General features: G+C 54.4%; 6 protein-coding genes across 6 annotated transcripts; 4 read left to right on the forward strand and 2 right to left on the reverse strand.

Moving 5' to 3' along the window:
• Window positions 1-481: 481 nt before the first annotated feature.
• K437DRAFT_255795 (thioredoxin-like protein) lies at window positions 482-1,990 on the forward strand. The gene is made up of 4 exons (XM_013388408.1): window positions 482-652; window positions 803-1,285; window positions 1,353-1,443; window positions 1,534-1,990. The coding sequence occupies exons 1-4, from the start codon at window positions 612-614 to the stop codon at window positions 1,867-1,869; spliced, it is 951 nt and encodes a 316-aa protein (XP_013243862.1). The 5' UTR covers window positions 482-611; the 3' UTR covers window positions 1,870-1,990.
• A 132-nt stretch (window positions 1,991-2,122) lies between these two features.
• K437DRAFT_267817 (uncharacterized protein) lies at window positions 2,123-6,244 on the reverse strand (the record flags this gene model as incomplete). Its single annotated transcript, XM_013388409.1, has 3 exons — window positions 2,123-2,134; window positions 2,237-5,125; window positions 5,210-6,244. The coding sequence occupies 3 exons, from the start codon at window positions 6,242-6,244 to the stop codon at window positions 2,123-2,125; spliced, it is 3,936 nt and encodes a 1,311-aa protein (XP_013243863.1).
• A 3,553-nt stretch (window positions 6,245-9,797) lies between these two features.
• On the forward strand, window positions 9,798-11,816 carry K437DRAFT_290499 (putative YDJ1-mitochondrial and ER import protein). Its single transcript, XM_013388410.1, has 5 exons — window positions 9,798-9,941; window positions 10,018-10,027; window positions 10,106-10,158; window positions 10,227-11,265; window positions 11,362-11,816. The coding sequence occupies exons 1-5, from the start codon at window positions 9,934-9,936 to the stop codon at window positions 11,479-11,481; spliced, it is 1,230 nt and encodes a 409-aa protein (XP_013243864.1). The 5' UTR covers window positions 9,798-9,933; the 3' UTR covers window positions 11,482-11,816.
• Window positions 11,817-12,104: 288 nt separating this feature from the next.
• Window positions 12,105-13,907, forward strand: K437DRAFT_255800 (putative GTP-binding protein SAR1). The gene is made up of 8 exons (XM_013388411.1): window positions 12,105-12,268; window positions 12,372-12,390; window positions 12,482-12,540; window positions 12,919-12,979; window positions 13,051-13,116; window positions 13,199-13,431; window positions 13,519-13,620; window positions 13,696-13,907. Exons 1-8 carry the CDS (start codon window positions 12,245-12,247, stop codon window positions 13,699-13,701), a joined length of 570 nt encoding a protein of 189 aa, XP_013243865.1. The 5' UTR covers window positions 12,105-12,244; the 3' UTR covers window positions 13,702-13,907.
• A 950-nt stretch (window positions 13,908-14,857) lies between these two features.
• K437DRAFT_255802 (putative 60S ribosomal protein L26) lies at window positions 14,858-15,961 on the forward strand. Its single transcript, XM_013388412.1, has 3 exons — window positions 14,858-15,009; window positions 15,423-15,634; window positions 15,832-15,961. The coding sequence occupies exons 1-3, from the start codon at window positions 14,896-14,898 to the stop codon at window positions 15,899-15,901; spliced, it is 396 nt and encodes a 131-aa protein (XP_013243866.1). The 5' UTR covers window positions 14,858-14,895; the 3' UTR covers window positions 15,902-15,961.
• A 274-nt stretch (window positions 15,962-16,235) lies between these two features.
• On the reverse strand, window positions 16,236-17,316 carry K437DRAFT_223035 (uncharacterized protein; the record flags this gene model as incomplete). Its single annotated transcript, XM_013388413.1, has 2 exons — window positions 16,236-16,565; window positions 16,645-17,316. The coding sequence occupies 2 exons, from the start codon at window positions 17,314-17,316 to the stop codon at window positions 16,236-16,238; spliced, it is 1,002 nt and encodes a 333-aa protein (XP_013243867.1).
• Between the last annotated feature and the right edge of the window lie 4,738 nt (window positions 17,317-22,054).

Genomic DNA, 22,054 nt, shown 5'->3' on the forward strand with positions numbered 1-22,054 from the left:
GCTGGGTGTTGGGGAGGCTTTCAGCGTTGAAGTTGATCCCCGCCAGATTCAGTCAGACGTTGATCTCCTCATAGATCCGTCGAAGGTTGAGAGCTGCACTCGGACTGTTCCCGCCGTGTAGGTTGTAAAGGCGTTACGGGTGGTATGCTCATTCGTAGTCGTCGGTTGACATGGTGAGTAACCTGACTGAGGTCTAACCCTACAGCCGTGGGGATTGATTTTACATAGCGTGCGTTTACGAAACTGCAACCAAATCAGAATGCCATTCATCGCCAGTGCATCTTCCCAAGTCGTCTGAACTTCGTGTATCAAGGATTCTCACCCTGATCATGGGGTTTTTGTCCAGATTTGGTTCAATACCTGGGGCAACAGTCGATGCGTTCCCGGAAAAATGGAATAACACCGTATTGGGCTTCTGGATATCTCCCGAGGTGCCAGGTGCCACTCACGTTTGACAGATTCGTTTGTCAATTGCTCTTAGCGGTCGGCCTTCTCAGGATCTCTTGCGTTGAGGTGTTACACACATGCCTTACAAGCCAGGCGGAGGCTTGTGGTTCATCAAGCCCTTGAGCGTGTGCCGGCCTTGAGCCGCAGACGATTCCTATTTCAACATGGCCCAAGTCCAAGTCGACCCGACTCAGGACACAGAATTGTGAGGGAACCGTGTGCAGCTGTGGATCAGGCAAATGGCTTCTGGTTACGTTGTTATATGGTTTCGCCGCTAATATCTCTCGATCGATTTTCTTGGTATTCTCGTGATTACTTTGTGGTCCCCTGGCCTCACCGTTGGACGCTCGAACAGCCACGATGCGCTTCGTGCACATGGTATCATCCCGCCAAAGCCACCCTCGCGCTCCCCCTCGCCAGAAAGACCTACCGCTTCAGGGACGCGCGCTTCCCAGCTCTCTTCTCTTCCTCTCGACCGCATAGAGCGCGCTCTGCAAGAGGGCGCCGACTATGGGCCCTCGAGGTATACCGCGAAACGTGCAACCGTCGCTGACGAGGATGACGACGATCTTCTCGAGGGCGCTGATGGGCTCGGAAAGCTCGACGAAGATGAGGAGCGGATATTGCTCTCACTGCGTTCACACAGGATGCGAGAAATGAGGGTCAAGCTGCGGAATGCCCGCTTTGGGAGGGTCTACCCGATCAGCAGGGTCGATTACATGCGCGAGGTCACGGAGGCGAGCAAGGAGGATCCGTCAGACGTCGCTGCTCAGGACGAGGATGACGTCAAGGGAAAGGGGAAGGGAACCGGCGTCATCTGCTTCCTCTACAAAGACGGGTGAGCGGGGAGAAATAAGGCCCGGCTGTGCTCATCATACAGGGCTGAATGTGCAATTGGTATACAGAATGGACACATGCGATCTTCTCGCAGGGTATCTGGAAACCTTGGCAGCAAAGTATCCATCAAGCAAGTTCGTGTCAATAGTTGGCGACAAGGTGAGACATTCTTGGTGCATCGTGCGTAACGCACCTGTCCCTTGACTCAAACCAGGTTGCCTCCAACCTCGTCCCTTCTTGCGCTTGCAGTGCATCCCAAATTACCCAGACAAGAATTTGCCCACACTGCTGATCTACCGCGGCGGCGAGCTGCACCGGCAGATCGTCGGTCTACGGCGCGAGATCGGCTTGGATGGTATGAATACCAAGTGCGCTGACATCGAGCTGCTCCTCACAGCCGTCGGCGCCATTGAGCGCGGCGATGCCGCGGGCGAGAACGGCGGCGGAACAAACGAAGAGGCCGAGATGGACGATACAAAGCTTACACGCAGGGGTATTCGACAGGGGTATGGGACAGGCGTGAGCGCAGATGGCAGGGCCAAGACGCAAGAGGAGGAAGATGCAGAGCTGGACTGGGATCTATGACTGCTTGGGAGCTCACCGGCCTTCCCCTTGCCAGTTCTGAAATGCCCGTCTGAATGAAATGATGCTATTGTCCGTTAATGAGCCAAAAGAGAAATACAGTTTGAGTGGAGTGTGCGAGGTCTACTTGCGCATCATACCAAGTAGCCATTCTCTATTGCTGAGTAGTGCAAGGAGAGATAAGCAATATTGAAATAGTCGAGCTGTTGCTTTGTTATAAGAATGCTCAACTGGATGTGCTGACTGTCTTAACTGTTCATTCACCCCACTATGGAGTACCAAAGTGGATTGTTCCAAAAATGGCGTAAAACGGTGTCAGCTTCGCGTGCTTGCGCACTAAAGTAACTCGGCGAAGGGCGTGGCGCCTCACCTCATAAGACTCTGAAACAACATTGACGTAACCGCGCGTGTCCCCAGACCGAATGCGCTGAGGGTCGATGCAATTGCTGACGATGCTGCGAATGACCGTGGAGAGTGAGGTAGGACCACAGCAAGTGACGAGCGTAGGTCCTTTGCTCCGCTGGATTTCTTCGCGGATGGCTCGGTCCAGTTTGGGATGCCCGGGGCGCGCCAACTCCGCCAAGATGCGCATGTCATTGTCCTCTTGCTCGTCCAAGTCGATCGGACATGCGTCATCGAGAGGCGCCTCGCCCATCAAGTGCGCTTCTGATTGCATCCCCTCGCCACGTGAGCCGATCGAAGGGGTCAGCACTGGCGATACCCCACGCGAGATCGGAATGCTCGAACCGCTGACACTTTCCCCGTATGAACCGTGCTGTGGTGATGCCAGCATTGCCTTCTGCGTCGCAGACTTAGCGTCCATCCATAAGCCCTCGACAACAGGATCCATGGGCGGCCCGTCGCGACCTGTGGACGCCCACCCTTCGTACACAGCGCGCTGGCTAGCCATTGCCTGGCTATCCTGTACTTTGCCATTCGCGGAGCCTCGACCGCCTTTCCGCTTCATGGTAACCTTGCGCGTGTGCGCGCGTCGCAATTTCCCCTCTTTCCGGATACGATCGTTGATCAGCATTTCCACGGGGTTCAAACTACCTTGGTCTTCGCCGTCAAAATGTGTGAGGTCATGCGCGTTGAGCTCGTATTCCTCTTGCTCAGGGCCTTCCGTAAACCGCGCTTGCCGGGGCAGGGGGCCTTGTTGCATGCCGTGCAATGATAGAGATGGGAAGGAAGGCGAAGGAGATGCCTGATCAGTCGCATCATCCCAGCTGTCCCTATACTGGTGCCCGTGAGAGAAAGACTTGGACGGTTGGCCGTGTAATTCGGATGGAGGGCCCATTGGTGACGGCAGCGGAAGCACAGCAGATTGATTGTTGAAATGCGTGACATAAAGATCGATCTGAAGCTGCTCTGGTGGGATCATCTCGATGCAGCGCCGAAGCGCCGATGCAACCCACTGCAAATGCGAGAATTCGCGCAGCATCCACACAAAGCGGACATGCTTGACATGAAACGATCGGCCGCCCTTGCCCGCCCTGCCCATCGTCTCTCGGCCAGCGATGCAGGCGCAGAGGTGCTCGAGGACTGATATGCCGAACGAGACACCGGACCCGGCGCATACGATGATGATGGAGGAGTGTGAGCCCCAGTCCACACGCTTCGATGAGCCGTATGCACCATCGATGAGCGCCCTGAGATGCACGCCGGTGGTGGCCTTGCTGATGCCTGCGTTGGCATGGAGGGTTGCGCCGAGCTGCACGCGTCGCTGTTGTTGGACGTACTCGAATAGCTGCTTTGTGAAGCCGTTGCGAGCGCGAAGAAGCAGGACGATAGTGCGATGCTCTCCTTTCACCTTGCCCATTGGCAATACACCCTTCTCGGCATCGTCCAAGCTAGCATCCGGCAGGCTAGGGTACTGGGCATCGTACGCTGCTGCGATTGTGAATGGATGCGTCTCCCAAAACCTCACAGACGGGATCTGCAGGTTAACCCACTGCCCCGGAAGCCATGAGATATGGTGCGGTGTGCGGATGGTGAGACGCAGCGTCTTTCCAGGCAGCAGCTGGACGAATGCGTAGCCGGGTTGAAGCGCCGCAGCGACTTCGACCGAGATGGCAGGCCGAACGGCCCGTCGCAGCTGGCCCCACTGGTCCTTGGCTACGTCGCCAAAGCTCTGGCTGGGGCTCATGAAGTCATATGCAGACGCTCCATTGCTGCCGTTGCTGCTATATGATGTCGAACCAGACGAGCGCATCTGTGAAAAATGCCCTCGGCCTAGCATGTGCGCCTTTTCGTGCATACCACCCGAAGGCGCGGCGCCGTAGTGGTCCGCGGTAGAGGATGGCGGGCGCACCAACGTGTGCTCTGAGTCCGAGTACGAAGTCACGTCCTGGTGACCGATCGGCGCTGTGAGGGGATATGAACCGTCTTCGAGCTGTACGCCAACGAAGCGGTGCATGGTGGGACTAAGCTGCGCAGCGGGTCGGTTGCTGTTTGCTTGCGCTGTTTGAGTGCCATGCTGCGACTCGTGACCTTCATATCTTTCTGTTGCGTATTCAGACTTGCGTACCGGAGCATATGCCGATATGACGTTGTTGATTTCATCGTAGTGCGCAGGCGCTCCGCCGCTCGGCCTTCTTGGTCCTGTAGCTATGCTGAAACCTGCATCCGGCTGCATGCATCCATGTCCTGCAGCCTCTGTCCCTGCCGCGTACTGGGAGAGCGGATCGTTGGGAAACTTCCCCTCGCTTAACCCCCCTCGGCCTTGCTGATACTGTTGAGGCTGCACATTGCCCCAAGGCGGGGAGAGGGACCGAGTCGAGCCGGTCGGGCCGGAAGCCTGGCTGTTCGTGCTCGATGACAGTGTCGGCGCGGCCGCGTAGTTGGGTTCGGAGTTGCTCGGTGCAAATGGCAAGCGAGATGCGAAAAGCTGGTTCGGAGGGGCCATGCGTCCATTCTGCCGCTGATGTGCGTACAACGATGAGTACCGCAGCGACGTGGGCTGTGGCTGCTGTTGGAAGTGCCGTGGCTCAAGGGCTCCAGCACCGGGGACAAATTGGGGCTTGGCACCAACGAAGCCGATGCCGTTGATCCATGCGATCTTGGCTGCGCGTGTGATGCGCTCTGCAAGCCACCACAGCAGCGCGGCATACATCCAGGGTCCCAGCGGCGGATGATGCAGCCAGGCGGACACCATGAAGCCGACAGTGCAAATGATGTGCGTGATGTAAAAGACTTCGTAATACTTGCGCCGAAGGGGCCCGACCGAGAGCGCGACCAGGGACGTGAGGAAGATGTATGACTGTAGTTGGGCATGCGGGTATAATAGGCAGCAAGCGGTGAGTATGCAAGACACGAGGAATAGCACCAGCAGCGGACAACTCACCACAAAGCCCCATCGGAATCGTGGCCACATGAAAGCAAGACTCCACAACATCTTACCACCGAGCGCGCGGTCGAGACCGAGCTGCACGCTCCACGTGACGACATGGACGGTGGCGAAGAGCCACACGATGCGTCCGCCCCACTTGTGCAGGAAGCTAAGCCTGTCGAAGGCGAAGCCGCCAAAGGCCTTTAAGGAGAGAAGGGCAAAGGGCACTTGCTTGAGCGCCAGCAGGAGGACAAAGGGTGTGAGAGCGTTGGTCATACCGCCCAGGCGGCCGCCAATGGTCCACCAGGTGCGGTAAGGGATGGTGGTATTGACCGGCAGCGTCGTTACACTCGGGAACGATCCCTGGCCCCATTGCAGCGCGCGACGGGCGAGCTGCGCCACGAGCGACGGGCTGCTCCGACGACGCTGCTGGGTCTGGATGTTCTGCGGCGTAACATTGCCGTTCGGGAAAGACTGCGAGATGTCAAACGTGCTGGCATTGGGGTTGATGTAGTCTGCACCGATGAGGGAGAGACAGGTTGGAATGGCGAGCATGAGCGCGAGGACGATCATGCGCCCGAAAGAAGGGAATGTGATGATCCTGCGTTGCTTGTACGACTCAGGTACAGCGGGCGCAGTGATGGCAGCGTAGACATCGCTAGCAAGCTGTTCCGAAGTATGACGACGACCAGCGCGTCTGTCAGGAATGACGTGCGCCCATCCTGCTGTGAGAGAACTGGGCTTCTTCCCAATCTTGATGACACGATTCTTGGTCGCCCACTTGTTCCATACGGCCCCGATCAACGTCCGCTCGCCGACGCCATTGAAGTGTGCGGCGGAGCTGAGCAGCAGAAGACCGAGGAGGACGAACCAAAGGACATAGTAATACCGCCATGATGGCTTGGAGAGCATGTGGGCGTTCAGATAGCTACGAATATAATCATACGCGATCTGCTGCTCCGAAGAGCAGCCGCCCGAGCAGCTGCTGCGAGTGGTGCCGCTGTCGCCGCGGCCACCGCTCAGGTTTGGTGGCACATACACGGAGCCCATCGTGCCAATCCGAGGGCAAATGAAAGATTCACCAGCCAGCCAGAGATATTGAGCGAGGAAGCCATCATCTCATCCCTGACAAGGGCGAATGCGTGGTTGTGCAAGCAACTCGCTTCCTTGCTTGATAACGTATTGAATAGATTTGTTTGTCGGTGACTGGCAAACTAACGTTCGAGCGCAGGTGCAATATGTGTACCAGCTGGGCAGCTAATCTTGCTGAGTGAGCAAGCTGCCAGTAGGCAGAAGCTCGATGAAGCGATCGGCCAATTGTGCCGGGTGGTTGCATGCAATCAAAGGGACGCTTACGAACGTTCCTGCTCGCGAACACAGCGTCGAGCGCCTGAAGGGGTAATCATGGGCGGATCAACGTGAAGTCCCGTCCGCGTCGCCATGCGAGGTGAAGAGACAGCTGGCAGATTGAAAGTGGACTATTGAAAGTCATTCGAGAGGGAGCGACATCTATTTGATTTACCCTTGTTGGGCATTGATGATAGCTTGGTACAACAAGCGATGGCGCTGGTCCTAGTGTCTCCTTGTTGGGCTCACTACCTTATTTACTTAAGTGGGGGGATGCGGAGGGCTGAACGCTTTGGCGGCAGTTGCCATGGCTTTTCGCTCGTTCTCCTTGGCACCTGCATGCACTGCACTGTAGTGCATGCAGGTCGCAATGATTTGGGGGTCAGTGCTTAAAAAATGAATATGCACGTCGAACGTAGTAGTGCCTAATAGTATGAATTTACAATAGGCTACGGTGAGGGATTGAGAATCTCAATACCACTGACCATAGTGACAGTGTGAATGAATGGACCATAAACATATTTTTCAATTGGTGGCTTTGGAGCGCACTGTGCATGTATGCTTACTTTTGTGGAGCACACTGACCCCAATCCTATCAAATCATGACTTTGACAGTCTCGCGGCACGCCGAGTGGTCAGCGGTCTCAAGAGACCCCGGAGTTCCACATTCCAGTGACCAGCGGCGGTGGGGGGGGCAAGAGAGCATAAAGTGCAAGGTGTGCGCTCAGCCTGGCTCGCTGCAGGCAATACAGCGCAGTGCACGGCACTGCCTCGCGTTGTCTAGTCCTAAGGACATCTTAGGCCCGGCCACTACTAGCCGTAGCGGGCGGTATAGGAAAACCAGCAGCCGCTTTTTGCACATGCTAGTGTAGATTGGTGCTCGCACTTCCCAGGTGCTCGTTGTCCCGTATCCTCCCAGAAGATGTTCGGTATAAATGGAGTCAGAATTCATATTCTTTTGAGACTTTAGGTGCAAAATAGAAGAGAATCCAGGTACTACATTATACTGAACACGGATCGGGAACCTAATTTCCCAGATTTGGATCCAGCTATGTTATTGAAAATCTGGGATCCTTTGGTGTATTGTCGGAGACAAACAGACCTATGACACACACACATCGAAAGTCCACAGGCCTGGTATCAACCTACGCAAAGACTCAAAGGTGCGAATGGCTACAAGTCGAACATGTGGACCTTCATGGCTAACGCCCTCGAGGAGTGGCAAGGAAAATGGGCGCACTTGTGGGAAGTGTCGCCGTGACTCACTTTTGGGCAGGCAGGTCGGGGACCTCAAGAGAGCAGAGTACCTGAAGCAGAGGGCTCAGGCGCGATGCGCTTTCTGGACACAGACTGCAGTGAAGTCGTTGGGGACTAGATACATTGAGAGGACGCAATGAGATGCGTGTGACTGCGATTTGTGCGATGCGAGAAGGGTGTTCCACGCACAAAACGTGCTGGGCATATCGAACAAGGATGCTGATTGATGGAAGCTGAACCCGACCTTGTGTTTGCTACATTTTCCGTTGCAGCCGAATTCTTCGACGGTCGCTCCTGGTGAAGACAAACGGCCAGACTTCGATGTACACCTATCTCGTTTTCGAAAGCGAAGTGGCATGGCTGAGCTGAAGTATCAGGACTCTCTTGACTAGAAGGCTTTGTAGAGGAATATGTCGACTTTCTTCTACTTGATTCGAACTCTGTTGGCACCTTTCGGTAGGGAGTTTTCGCGACAGACGCTTCCAGAAACTTCCACAAATGCGACCATTTGTTTTGCCTTTCGTTGAAGAAATTCTCGACGAACGTCTACGGTTCAACTTTAACCATTGTGCTCCTTTGAGTCTTCGAGGGCGCTGCTGCCAGATCCTGTCTGATCTGTCTTCGCGCCACTACGACGGGCGTCACGCGCTTCGAGCCCCGATAGTCAAGCTCAACAAATCCCTATTCGAAGTCAGCTAAGTTGATACCAGTCCTGTCGATCTTGTAGCCGGTAATGTTGATAATATGGATGGTCATCGCGACCTGCTTGTCCTTCTCATCTCATAAGTATTCCTCGATTCACCATGAATCCGAATTAGTCTTCTGGCGGGGAACGAATCTGGATTCGTTCTACCGAACAGCCTCTGGGGGCTGGGTACACTCACATACATGAACACGAAAACAGACCGGGCTTCCAGCTTTGTACGCCGACAGTTGACACTCGACAGGCGATCGCCGCCTTCGTATTGTCGAAGGCTCGACTGCGGACGGATGAGGATGGTGTATCATAGAGTATGGAGGATGGACGGTAGTGGGCGATTGGAGTTTGCACGGTGCCCGGTGTCAAGCTGTGAAGTGTGTGACGCTGATGAAGTGATGAAGCGTGCAAGCCGGTGCAGTCTTCTCCCAGACCCCAGGGTGCATTTCCATGTAAGATTGTGCAGGACTGTGCACAAAAAGTGGTGCAAATCCAAAACTACGCAAGGCTGCGACGCAATGGGACGGCAACTCGTTGACCACTCGTTCACTGTCTTCTCATGATCTCATCCAGCTCATAGCTTCTCCAGGTCTGGCTTTGGCATAATTCGACCTGATTATCATTGGCGCATCAAACAGGCTTCCGAATTCCAAGAGCGGACCGTGACATGTCTGAGTGCGAGGATGAGCGGAACCCCAAACCCGCCAGGGGTGATTGAGGGAAGACGGTCAGAGGATGTGCATGTGTTACGACGGATCAAGGCAGGTGCCCATCGCAATTGAGTTCAAGGCTAGCAAAGCGGCCAAATCCTTCGCTGGCCGCCAATGCCTTCTCGCGGAGCTCCTATTTCCCAGGGTGACGCAAATTAAGAGATAGTGAGTGAGCGTCGTCGTTTCTGCTGCGGCTTGCCGGAGGTGCCTCATACGAGTGCTCAACTCATCTACCGCTGGTGCTTGGTAGACGCTCAGATGCTGGGCCTTATACATTCCGTTGTACAGCCAACGCCTGGGCTACCGGCCTTCGTTGGGGTGCACCTTTTCTTCCCCTCCGGCCGTCATTTAACATGATACGACGATCAAGCGCGTGCTCAGAATATGCAATGAGAGTTCGTGAGCCTCGAGGGCCGTAGTGGCGATTTGGTGGAATTTACAGGCTTGTAGACACACACGACATTACAACAAGCGGAACAACCACGAGGCTGAAGAAAAACAGAATTCGCGATGAACAGTCGGAAGAGCTTCGATTGGCTTCTGTGGCCGTTGTGTATAGGGAGGGTACATATTGAATGTATGCTGCACACCTCTCTAACTCGTAACGCATCCTAGTTGAGCCGGGAGCGTCAAAAACACGAGAAGTGCATTTGTCAAAGCTCTTGCTGCCGTCGGTGCAGTACGATTCGTGAGCGTGTTGGGGAGTTGATCAAGAGTGATAGGACATCATGGCAAAGTGAGTTTCGCTGCTCGTAGATCTGCCTATTGGATCAGTGGTACTGAGTGTATCTTTCTCATGCTTGCTGCTGCAGAGAGACTAAAGTGAGCGCCTAACGGAAGCTGACTTCGCTTCACGATGCTGCAGCCTCTATGCGGGTACTGACGATATTGCCTCTACAGCTCTACGATTTACTAGGCGTCGGTGTGGATGCGTCCGAAGCCGAACTGAAGAAGTGAGCAGGTTGAAGTTTCTTTGAAATACCATCTTGCAAGAATAATACTGACCTGCCTTTTTCCAAAGGGCGTACCGCAAGAAGGCATTGTCTGCACACCCGGACAAAGGAGGCGATCCTGAGGTTTTCAAGGAAATCACTGCCGCGTACGAAGTGCTGTCAGATTCACAAAAGCGCGAAACGTACGATCGATTTGGTGAAGATGGCTTGAAGGATAGTGGTGGAATGGGAGGCATGGACCCATCAGATCTCTTCTCTCAGCTCTTTGGCGGTGGTGGTGGAGGCTTCTTTGGCGGTGGTGGTGGCGGACGGCCATCTGGGCCACGCAAGGGCAAGGACCTGGTTCACAGGGTCAAGGTCTCACTGGAGGAGCTCTACGTCGGCAAAACCACCAAGCTTGCGTTGCAAAAGCACGTGTTATGCGGCAAGTGCGATGGGCGCGGAGGCAAAGAAGGTGCGGTCAAGGCGTGCCAAGGATGCCATGGGCGGGGTATCAAGGTTGTGCTAAGGCAGCTCGGACCGATGGTGCAGCAGCTGCAGCAGACTTGCCCGGACTGCCAGGGAGCTGGAGAGATCATCAACCAGAAGGACAAGTGCAAGTCGTGCAATGCCAAGAAGGTGGTGCAGGAGCGCAAGGTGCTCGAGGTCAGGCTCGACAAGGGGATGGAGGATGGCCAGCAGATCACCTTCAAGGAGGAAGCCGATCAAGCGCCGAACACCATCCCGGGTGACGTCATTATTGTCATCGACGAGAAGCCGCATCCGCGATTCAAGAGGAGAAAGAACGACCTGATTACCGATGTGGAAGTGGACCTCCTCACGGCGCTCGGAGGGGGCAAGATCGTCATCGAGCATCTGGACGACCACGCTCTGTCGGTAGAGATCCCACAGGGCGAGATCATCAAGCCCGGCGCGGTCAAGGTGCTGCGCGGACAGGGCATGCCGTCATACAGGCACCACGAAATGGGTGACCTCTACGTCAACCTGACGGTAGCGTTCCCGGACACGATTCCCATCGAGAATATCACACACCTTGAGAGAGCGCTTCCACCGAGAAGAGCACTCCCACAGCTCAAGAAGAATGTTGATGTCGAGGACGTTGTGATGGTATGTTCAGTCCCTGCATGGTTCTCTGCTCGTGCTCACCTTGCCTTGCTGACGTCGACTTGCACTCTGCTATGATTGCCCCTGACCCAAAAACAGGAGGAGATGGACGAGCGCGAGGCCCGAAACGCACGCGCGACGAATGGAGGCATGGACGTTGACGATGGAGAAGAGGACGGACCTGGCGGTGGACCTCAAGTGCAATGCGCGCAGTCGTAAGGAGATGCCTGCGGCAACTAGTTAGGGAGCGTCAGGCGACGCCAGCGTCTCCCATATGCAGCAATGCGCATTCTATTCTTCCACTATTCTACAGCTTCTGGGAGACACGAGGACCAAGCTCGCTGCGTGAGCGCGTATCACAAGATTGCATTCGGCCTACCTCCTTGCACGTGTGACCTCCGACCCGGACTTCCCAGCCTCTTGGGAAGGATTTTTTTTGTTTCTTCCGTGGAAGAGTGCGCGGCCTTGTCTCCTATTCATCATCCGGCTCGATAGCAGATCCCAATGTACCCTTTTGCACCTCAATAGAACACATGAGATTTAGGTTCACTTTTCAACAAGGTGCAAGTAAGCGGCATTCTGATCATGAATCCCACGGAGAGGCGCCCCCGCACCTGTGTGAAAAGCGTCGTAAGTAGGGTTTTACATTAACCATTAGTCGTTGGCATCGGGTCGCTTTCAACATGCCGACTCGGATGTATTTGGTAAGGAGGAACAGAGGAGCAGCAGCTACTTGTAAATCCTGCCTGAGTGACTTCACATTTTCAGCGCACACGCACACGCGAACGCGAACTATGTATCGACTCTCAATCCTGTTGGCAGCTGAGACAAGCAATCTCAGCCTGGAGCCCCAGGCGAAGACGCTGATGTGCCTCTTTCTCAAATCTGTCAGGTAGGTCGAACTTGCAGTAGTTATCACCTACATCTAGCGACGCTTTTCCTGCATCGGTCCATAAAGAGGAGCTCATCAGACACAGTCATCATGTTCATCATCAACTGGTTCTGGGTGAGTAGGAGCGCTGCTAGCCGCGCAGCATCGCACCGAAGCCGCACTGAACAGCTCGCTTCATTGCCGCCGCTGTGCTGGCTTCGTACCCCCCTTTCGATAGGACGTTCTGGCCCAACTGGGTAAGTGATGCTTGCTGCAACAAGTGGTGGAAGCTCACCGGTTCGGCATGCGTGCATGACATGCTGAAGTACGATCCCTCTCTAATCCTAGGCCTCGCTCACAAAAATGCAAAAATTCTGTTCTTGGGTCTCGACAATGCCGGTAAAACTGTTAGTGTTGTTGCGTGCTGCTGCGAGTGCTGGAGGGGGAGGGACAGGGCGAGGCAAGGCAAGGCAGGGCAGGGCTGTGCACTGCTTTCTTTGCGGGACCATTGGTGATTGATGGAATCGCTCATACTAAATAAGCTGCCATCCAAGCGCGCTCCGCCCAGCAGGGTGCCATATGCATTCAACGAGCAATCACCGCATCCGTGGACAAAGCACTAAGGGCCGCAATTGACGGCTGCCACCGCACCGCCTCTTGAGAGGCTAGGGTGGATGCTGCGAAGGCTGTGGCAGGCGTTGTGTAGGAATTTCCTTGTGGAGGTCTCAGGTTGAAGTCGTATCGAAGGAGCCCCTGCTGACACCTATTGCCCAAATGTGATGCAGACGCTTCTGCACATGCTTAAGAATGACAGGCTAGCGACGCTGCAGCCGACGCTCCATCCAAGTGAGCTCCATGAGACCCCTATCAACAGCCGTGCATTGTGCCTGACGACTTGTGATGCGCGTTGCTTACAGCTTCAGAGGAGCTTGCTATTGGCGCGGTCAAATTCACGACTTACGACTTGGGCGGACACACTCAGGGTGAGCCTTATGAACAGCATATGCATCGCTCTGTCGCGCATCCATGCTGAACGGCTGTCTTCACCCGATTACACTACTTCAGCACGACGTCTGTGGAAGGACTACTTCCCCGAGGTCGATGGCATTGTCTTTATGGTCGACACGACCGATACCGAGCGTTTTGGCGAGTCCCGCGCAGAGCTTGACGCGCTTTTGAGCATCGAGGAGCTCTCCAAGGTCCCATTCCTCATTCTCGGAAACAAGATCGACGCGCCTGGTGCAGTCAGTGAGGAAGAGCTTCGGGGCGCGCTTGGCATGTACCAGACCACGGGCAAGGTGAGTCTTTAGGAGGCTAGTTATGTTCAAAAGGCTCAGGCCTGTGCTGATGGCTATGTCTTCCTGTGCATTCATTCTGCCTGGCAGGGCAAGGTCCCGCTTAAGGACATTCGCCCGGTCGAGATCTTCATGTGCTCAGTCGTTGAGCGCCAAGGGTACGGTGAAGGTTTCAGGTGGATATCTCAATACGTGAGTTGCCTTTTGTTTCATGTTCTTTCCGATTAGGCGCAACTGACGTGCAAGGCTATTTCTTCGCTCCTCCAGATTTGAGCTCAAGCGAACGTGCAGGGCGGCTGCCCTTGACTGGTTCCCCGCTCAGTCACCAACGCGCTGCCATTTCAAGCTGATGAAGCTTCGTAATTCTTCATTTGGCCACCTTCCACATATCACCTTTAGGTCAACTTGCACGCTTTCCAAGCCCTCTTCATGTCATATAGTCCCTTCCGCAATGTCATACACGATGAAAGAGAGGGGAAGATACTTGCCAGCAAGTCTCATTTTTGAAAGGGCCATTTGGCATATCGGATGATAGAGCCCGTATTAATTGCTGCAGGCACCAGAATTCTTCCAAGCCACTTAGATTAGGAAGCGTGCGCTGATAGACACGTGCAGGGATGATTCAGCAGGATTGTCAGAGTGCGTCTTATTCCAGGACATGGAATGTTGAAAGGCAGATGCTTGCATCACGTGAAGCTCGCCACTGCAAGGTCATACTACTGACGATCAGTGGACAGAAGGCAAGCATGAATGCCGCTCATTGAATGCAGAAATTTTAATGTGAAGATATAGCAGCAACATGCTGCGACGACGCGAAAGAACATCATCTTAACGTGGGCCGAAAAAGAGGAGTGCCATCGCCTGGCGATACTGGGTTACAAGCAAATAATCTTGCGGCGCTCGCCGTTCGTAGGCTGTTTGTTAATGAAGTATGAGTCACAAGACAAGTTGTTGAGACCATCAACGACTACAATGGGGAGGAATTTTGAAGCTCAACCGTCTCTGTCATCGAACTGGGCGGAGCCACATTTCTGGTAGCGGGTCGCGAGTAGCGAACCAGACATCATGTATCGACGTCTCAAGATGCACGACTGAGACCTGTTCGAATGCATCAATGCATTAATCAACGCAACAACACGAATTGGGAGTCTGGTTGCACCGAGTCTTGCCAGACTCCGAGCCACACACAGCGGAACAGGTACTCTTCACAAAATTGTTTGAGAAAATCACCGGAAAATGAGCTGCTGCGGCGCCTTTCTTGCGCCCATGGCTTTAGACTCTCAGGGAGTGGCAGCAACTTGTCCTCCAGCGGGAAGTTCGCAGCGGGAGCAGGCCGAGCAACTGACTTTGGAGCCTTGATCACTTCGACAAGCAAGCTACATTGTTCCCTGGTTTTGATAGCACCGTGCTCGCCATTCAGTCCAGGTCGCCATACCGCAGCACGAAAACACATAGCAGGTAGCCAAGATGGTTTCGTCATCAAGGAGGGTCAACAGGAAGCTGCACTTTGCAGCTCCCTCGCACCTCAAGCGCAAGATTATGAGCAGCTCCCTCAGCAAGGAGCTCCGGGCCGAGCACGGTGTAAGTATTCATTACGCTTTGATTCGTCCGCGACACAGGTGCATGCGCTGTCAGTGTTTTGGACGCTGGCCGCCACGCGGGCAGACAAATGATGGGGATGGACACAAGGAAATGCATGGGCAGCTCATTGATGGAAAGACAAGCAAGTTATCTGCCGGGATGCTGGGCACGTCGGGATGCATTATGGAGAGAGCGGCATTCGAGATCGTTACTTGCGACTTCAGATTGTGACGGAGGCACGCAACAACTCCCATAGGGGCAAGTGGAGGCCTTCTGCGTAATGGGATTGACCCTACTCGCGCCACCTAGGCGATTTCCGCACTCATCAACCACTACGTCAACCGCTTCTACTTGCCTGATTGTCGCATTTTGGATGGGTCAGTGCTGACCAATTTTCCACTTGTCGCACTCAGATTCGATCGCTGCCGATCCGCAAGGATGATGAGGTTCTCATCGTCCGTGGCAGCAGCAAGGGCTCTGAGGGACGTGTCGTTCAGGTTTACCGCAAGAAGTGGGTCATTCACGTTGACCGGGTTACCAGGGACAAATCAAACGGATCAACTGTCCAGCTGCCTGTCCACCCTTCTAACGTCGTCATCACCAAGATCAAGCTTGACAACGACCGGTGAGTTGAGAAACTGCGAAAGGAAGGCGGGGTGTTTTCTTGCAGCAGCATGAACTAGTCACCGTCCAGGAAGACTGTGATATGATGCGCTGTTCCCAAGTGGTTGGATGTGACTTCCGTATCAACTGCAGACTTGTCCCCCGGAAAGAGATCATGCCACTGATCACATGACTATTGGCGTTCCATTTGACCCACAGCAAGAGCATTATCTCCAGAAAAGCGGGCTCGAAGGCGGCGCCTGTCGGCGATGCTGAGATGAAGGCATAAGCAGGGTGACAACTTTACAACTCTGTTCACTCCCTTGACTTCGCACCAGCTTGTCTCCCCCTTTTACCTGGTCGTCCTCCCCTCGCCTGGCGGCGAAAGGCGGCGGCCAATGGCTCGCGCGAGCAGCATAGTCGCGGGGCCGTTGTACATCTACCACAGCACTATGCAACGCATGCAATCGTCATGAATGTCAGCTGACTAGCGGGAACATCGTCTCTGAAACGAGGGATGCATTTGAGTGACATTACAGAGTTCGCGGCAATGTCATCTTTACCTGGCCATAGACATGTGACAGGCTGTCGTTGGCTAGGGGTAGAACTTCATGTGCGAGGCGTCACGCTGCGTTCACTCTCTCGGCCCACTGGCGTAGCGTAGCGCTGAGGACATCGGGTAGAGACTGGACGTCACGGACGATGACGAAGTTGTCGAACGGAAATGTGTCGAGGTAGCGTTCCATCTTCAGTTCCATCTTGCCTTGAGAGTCCGATTGGTAGCTGACTCGGTTCATGCTCAGGATGGAGGACCGCTGCTGCTGTTGCGGTTGTGATGCCGACTCTGCAGCGCCAGCGGGAGCCGGGTCGTTGAGCGCATCGAGAATGACAAAGACAACTACAACTCGGTTCTCGTTGGCTTGGCGAAGTAGACAGCGAAGGCGATCGTGATCCTGTGAAGCAGATTTTTGAATTGATCAGAGCACTTGTAAATTTTGGGTGAAGTGTGATTCAATGCAATGCAAAACTCACTTCGCACATTCCATCAGACACGATGATCTGAAGCTGCCATAATTCCCCGGTCCCAGACGTGGATTGATTCGAGCGAGCATCAGCCAAGTAGGAAAGACTGGACTGCAGCAATTTGAGCACGTCGGTGCTGCGTTGCCCAAAAGACATGGATGAGATCATGCGAGCTCCATCGTGACGGGAAAAGCTTTGCTCGCCAAACCCGTGCAGGATGTCCATGTGTCGACCGAAGCGGCAGATGGAGATGTCACCAACCTCCAGCTTCGTCAAAGCGCTGGACAGGAGCGTGACCGTTTGCATCGCCAGATGCGCAGTGCGGCTGTGAGCCATACTCTTGCTGTCATCGATTGAGAGAAGAACCTGGTATCTTCTGGCGCTCGGCTTTGTCCTGCGCAGCCAAATCTTGTCCTTGGCGAAGTCTGAAGCAATGAATGGGATGATCTGACGCATGTTGAGTCGCTTGCCCGTGCGGTAGTCACCTTTCATACGTGTAGCATGAGTAGGACTCAGGATCAAGCGAAGTTGCTCGCAAAGCTGGAAGGCCAAGTCTGATGTGCGTGCAGTGTAGGACTGCCAAAGGTCAGCAGCACCATCGAGAGCAGGCTGCGTAGCCTCCCTGAATTGTGCGTAGCGGCTTTGTAGATCAAGGTCGAGGTTTTCTTCGTCCTCGAGCATGCGATCGACTTGACCTTCTTCGCCCGGAGCCCCCGCAGGTTCCTCACCTTCCGAGGAGATGCGGGACTGAAGGGCTGCCCCGGACAAACCAGTTGAGAGGGTGCTTTCTGGCTTGCGCTTCTCATCGTCAGCCAATTCCATTTCAAGCAGACGTGTGGTAGCCATGCTATCCGCTGCAACTCGCTCTGATGAGTCAACTTCCTGTCCCTCGGCATTGGGTGCAAATTGGTCTGAAGGGTCCTCCATGTCAAACCCTTTCAAGTTGCTCTCCTGGTCTGAGCCCATGGGCCCGATGCTCTGCATGTTTGTGTCGTCCTTTTCGTCAACGTGTTGCACCTCGACGCCGCTTTCATCGGCACCAGTGCCATCCGCTGCTGCTGCGGCGTCTTGATCGATATCGGTATCGGCCTCAAAGATACGGTGAACGTCTTTGCGAAATTCTTTCAGAGCATCACCTAGCGTTCCTCGGCCGCCCGTTGCATCCTCTTCTTCATTTTTGACACCCTGATCTTGCAGTTCTTGCGGCGGCCTTTCGCCATCTTCGAGCTGTGCTGAAGTTGGTTGCCCTTCTTTCGACCGAGCATCGCTTGAGGCGGATGAACGGGCGGGCTGCGACGCGTCTCCATCATGCTGCTCTGCGTTTTGGGCTTGGTTAGCACTAGGCTCGGTATCTTCTGAACTAACCTCCGCCATCTGGGCCTCAGGCTGGTCTTCTTGATCGCCAACGCGATTCACACCGTGACTCTGCCCTTCTTCTTGTCCTTCTGGGTCTATTCCATCACCGGCTGGATGCTCATCTTTGGGCTTGTCCAGCGATGGCGGGGCATGCTTTTCCTCCCCGGCAATGTCTTGATCATCAGGAAGAGGCTCTTCAGGACTCTTCAAATCCATCCCATCGTTCTCCTCGTTTGCACCATCGCTGTCTAGAGCTTCTTCGTCTCCGCCTTGATTGACATCGGCAACGTCAGAATCTTGAGACTCGTCGAGGTCTGAAGTCGATTCCACTTGAGGCGCATCATCGATGCCCAACTCGAGGTCATCTCCAAGGCGGTCGCCTTCCTGTGGATCGAGCTCGAGCTCCTTGTTGTCCTCAGCACGAGCATCCAGCTCTTCCTCTTCTTGAGCATCCTTCTCCGACTGACTCGCATCTTCATCGGCGGCTTCATTGTGAGGTTCATCTGCTTTCATGATATCTTCCTCTTCTGCAGAATGGTCTTGCCCATGTGCTTGTTGGCCTTGATCTCTGTCTCGAGCCTCGTCCTTGGCAGCATCTGCACTATCCTTGTTTTGGCCCTTGTCACTGTCTAGATGAGGCTGCTCCTCCTTGTCGTCATTTCGCCCCGACCAGAGCTGTTCATCGATGTTTTGATCCATCTCGGGATCAACTTCGTCCATGGTCTCGTCCAGGTCTTCTTCATCAGGTAAGCTGTCAAGGTCATCCTCGGCTTCGTCGCCGGATCCGGGATCAACGGCTCCTAATTGTCCAAGGAAGTCGTCAGACATTTCCTTGGCGCCTGTTTCAACCTGGGTTTCTCCATTCTGTTCAGCTTCGACTTCCTCTTGCCCTTGCAACTCTTCAATTTGCTCGTCATCTTTGACTTGATCTGTGATATCTTTGGCCCCAGATCCATCGCCTAAGCCAGTGCCGCCTTCAAGGTCTGCGCCTTCAGCGTCGGAAGCATCGTTGTCATCGCCCTCCTTCTCATCAGCCTCAGCAGGCTTGCAGAACCCTTGAGTAGTCAAGGACAGCACAATGCATGCCGCCGTATGTGCCAAATAAAGGCGCGCCAAGTCGCGTTGGACTGCTTCTCTTAGATGGTCGCAAGCCATGGAGTCATACTGCCGCAAGAATGGCAAAGCAGCCAACCAAGCATCCGAGATGGGAAGATGCTCAGACTGACTTGGGTGGGGAATTATGCTTTTGGCCAGGCTGACTATGCTTGTCGTATTTAATGCCGCCCGTAAAAGCTGATGGTCCTTGACGTCGAGACTGAAAGACTTGTCTGCGTCAGAGTGCTCTGTTATCGAGGTCGCCAAGCTGCGGATTTGCTGAGCTGCCAGCACAATGGCAGAGACGAGCTCATGAACTAACTTGCGAGATGAGTTGCTAGGCGACTTAGTCGCCTGCTCGTCGACGGGCTTAGCAGTCAAATCATGCTTAAGGTCGGGTAGCCACCGGTCCACCGCTCTGCATCTGTCCAGGAGTGTAGACAGGAATGACTGCAGAAGTGGCCATTGTGCAAGGCAATCAATCCACCAAGAATGACAGGTAGAAATGTCGTCCAAATGGGTATTGAGCTGCTCAGCATCCCTTGTAGAGGCTAGCATGGAATTGTGCACCTGAATCGCTTTAACAGCAGCGTGGAATGACTTTGAAGTTGAAGCGCACTTCTCTCGCAGAGCTTCAAGCCCTTCGCGCATGCGTTGCCTCACATCCTCGGGTAAGTTGGCCAAGTCTTGTAGCTGAGGTGCTTCGGCGCACAGCTGCTCGGCACTACGAGCTAGCATCCCGATGTGCGCATCGACCTGGGACAATCTTTGCTGAACGTCCTTCGAGAGTACTACCAGTGTTCCCCAGTGAACTGCACTGGTTTCGATACTACCGAAGCGTTCAATCATTTGACGTAGACCATCCAGACTGTGAGTCATTGAGCTCAACTGCCGGCGATCGTCCGCAATCCAGCTCATCAAATTTTCGACAGTGGCGTGCGCCCGAATGAGGCCTTGCAGCTCGACGTCTGGATGACGATCGGCCAGGCCGGCTCTCAGATGCGGCAGAAGGGCTAGCATCTTGGCGAAGAGTTGGTCGGCAGCCGCAAGAACTGAGTTGTCAAGCAGCGCTGATACAGACGAGCTGAGGGCCGGGGGCATCATTGCTTGTGCGTAAGAGCCGGATGAGTCTCGTGCCTTGTACACGGCCGGAATTCCACAACGTCGAGCTTCCTTCAAGGCGTCTGAAAAGGCTCGCACTTTCTCCGCCAACAATGCCTTTACCGCTTTCTCGTTGTCTTTGGTTTTGACAGAAGGTGTCCGGGAGCGTAGCTCGGCAGCTCTGTCGCGAAAGTCATCAGCAAGCTCGATTGCCTGTGATCTGATATTTGAAGTGAGAGCCACGTGAATTTCGTTGCGATTCAACCGTTTCAATATCGCCAAGGTGCGTGACAAGTCTTCCAGGTGCGCTTCGGTGGGGTCGCTGTGAGTTTGAAGAGCATGCGCGGTCGCATCTGAGATGATTTTGTCCGGGAGGGAAGGCGGAGAAAGCGCAGCCGCGTTCATATGCGGGTCCAGTGACAGCGACGTTTGCGGGACCTTCGACGTGGAAAGTAGAGGGTCTACTCCATGCTGAAGAATGCTGCGGAAGCCACTGATGACTTTGTGTAATTTTCGGTGGGTCTTCGCCGCGCTTTGCTGCAACGCATGGACGTTGGTATCCTTCCAGCTTGCGATCTTGACAAAATCCGAAATTTCTTTGTCAAACTTCTTCCTTTGCGTTGCAATGTGTTCCATAATGTCTTCTCGGAACTGAACAAAAAAATGTTTTGCTGTGCGAAGGACTGCGATCGTGCGGCCAGCCCAGATATTTGAAGCAGGGTTTCGTCTTGAGAGGCCCATACAGTGCGCTTCGAGAGCACAGATCATGGAGAGCCTGGCGTCAAACTCTCCGACAGGTGCAGATCGCAGAAACTGGTCCAGGAGAGAGACCAAGCCAAAGAAATGCTTCTCTATGGCGTCGGCACCCTCAGCGACAACGTCTTTTGCTGAGGTAATTGCCGCTTGGTACAACGGCAGAAGCTGTCGGGAGGCCCATTGCTTCTGTTCAAAAAGTCTGAGATCAAGCAGGTGGCCCCACGAGTGCAGTTCCATGCGCCGCCATCGGATGATTGCTGCAGTGATGGCTTCTCGATGCTCGCGCAGTGACGTTTGCGAGCTGGCGAATCCCTCCCAGTCATCTGAATGCGCAAGCAATTGTTCAAATGCGCTCAACAAACGAGGCACTGGGCTGGCAACATGCATCCGGAGGATAAGGTGGCAGCGATCGGCAATGTGGCGAAGAACCTCCTGTTCTGGCCAATCATGGACCAACTCTTCCAAGCGCATAAGCATGTGGTTTGCAACACTTCCCGCTAGCGCGAGTTCCTGATGGGCCGAATCCTTGTAGAAGTCGGGTGGTCTGTTCCCGTCTCGAACAGCGCCTGGTGTGACAGAGCACAGCAGCTGATGAGCGCCGAAGGAATCCATTCGGTCAGAAAGCCCGGTATATTCATCACAGAGCCATCGGCGAATATAACGGCCTCGGTGACATTCGAATAAGTCCCCGGTGGGCCGACTGGAGTATGCATTAAGCAGGGCAGAGCTTGCTGCTGCAACCTCGGCGTCGCCCAGAAGCTCTTTACCAAGCGACCGAGCCTCCGGCGGGACCGGATTTGCCGAAAACTCGCTAAAGTCAGGGAACAGTGAGCGAAAGTCTGCTTCCTCGAGCTCGGCATCGTCTTTCGAAGCGACCGTATGACTCTTGCTTTTGTAGATGCTGGAACTTTCGGCTTCCAGCCTGGTCTTCTCAGCGCTTTGGAAACTTTGAAATTCAGCAAGGGCGCCCAAAATCTCATCAATGCGATCTGAGTCTGGGGCTGAACCTGGAATGGATGGCCAGGATGCAGCTGCCAGCTCGACGAGGTAAAGGTCAACCTCACGGGCCGTGATCGTCGATGCGCCCGGGGAAGGGGAGAGAAGCGTTGAA

This window comes from Tilletiaria anomala, assembly GCF_000711695.1.
Source record: "Tilletiaria anomala UBC 951 chromosome Unknown K437scaffold_29, whole genome shotgun sequence".
Classification (NCBI taxonomy): domain Eukaryota; kingdom Fungi; phylum Basidiomycota; class Exobasidiomycetes; order Georgefischeriales; family Tilletiariaceae; genus Tilletiaria; species Tilletiaria anomala.

Bases quoted from the DNA above. Each gene is read 5' to 3' on its own strand.
- K437DRAFT_255800 (XM_013388411.1), top strand. From the start codon at position 12,245: ATGTTCATCATCAACTGGTTCTGG. The intron at 13,117-13,198 runs GTGAGCCTTATG...ACACTACTTCAG, and splicing joins CTTGGGCGGACACACTCAGG to CACGACGTCTGTGGAAGGAC. The intron at 13,432-13,518 runs GTGAGTCTTTAG...TCTGCCTGGCAG, and splicing joins TGTACCAGACCACGGGCAAG to GGCAAGGTCCCGCTTAAGGA.
- K437DRAFT_255795 (XM_013388408.1), top strand. From the start codon at position 612: ATGGCCCAAGTCCAAGTCGACCCGACTCAGGACACAGAATT. The intron at 653-802 runs GTGAGGGAACCG...ACGCTCGAACAG, and splicing joins CCGACTCAGGACACAGAATT to CCACGATGCGCTTCGTGCAC. The intron at 1,286-1,352 runs GTGAGCGGGGAG...ATTGGTATACAG, and splicing joins TGCTTCCTCTACAAAGACGG to AATGGACACATGCGATCTTC.
- K437DRAFT_290499 (XM_013388410.1), top strand. The intron at 10,159-10,226 runs GTGAGCAGGTTG...CTTTTTCCAAAG, and splicing joins TCCGAAGCCGAACTGAAGAA to GGCGTACCGCAAGAAGGCAT. The intron at 11,266-11,361 runs GTATGTTCAGTC...ACCCAAAAACAG, and splicing joins ATGTCGAGGACGTTGTGATG to GAGGAGATGGACGAGCGCGA.
- K437DRAFT_255802 (XM_013388412.1), top strand. From the start codon at position 14,896: ATGGTTTCGTCATCAAGGAGGGTCAACAGGAAGCTGCACTTTGCAGCT. The intron at 15,010-15,422 runs GTAAGTATTCAT...TGTCGCACTCAG, and splicing joins AGCTCCGGGCCGAGCACGGT to ATTCGATCGCTGCCGATCCG. The intron at 15,635-15,831 runs GTGAGTTGAGAA...TTTGACCCACAG, and splicing joins ATCAAGCTTGACAACGACCG to CAAGAGCATTATCTCCAGAA.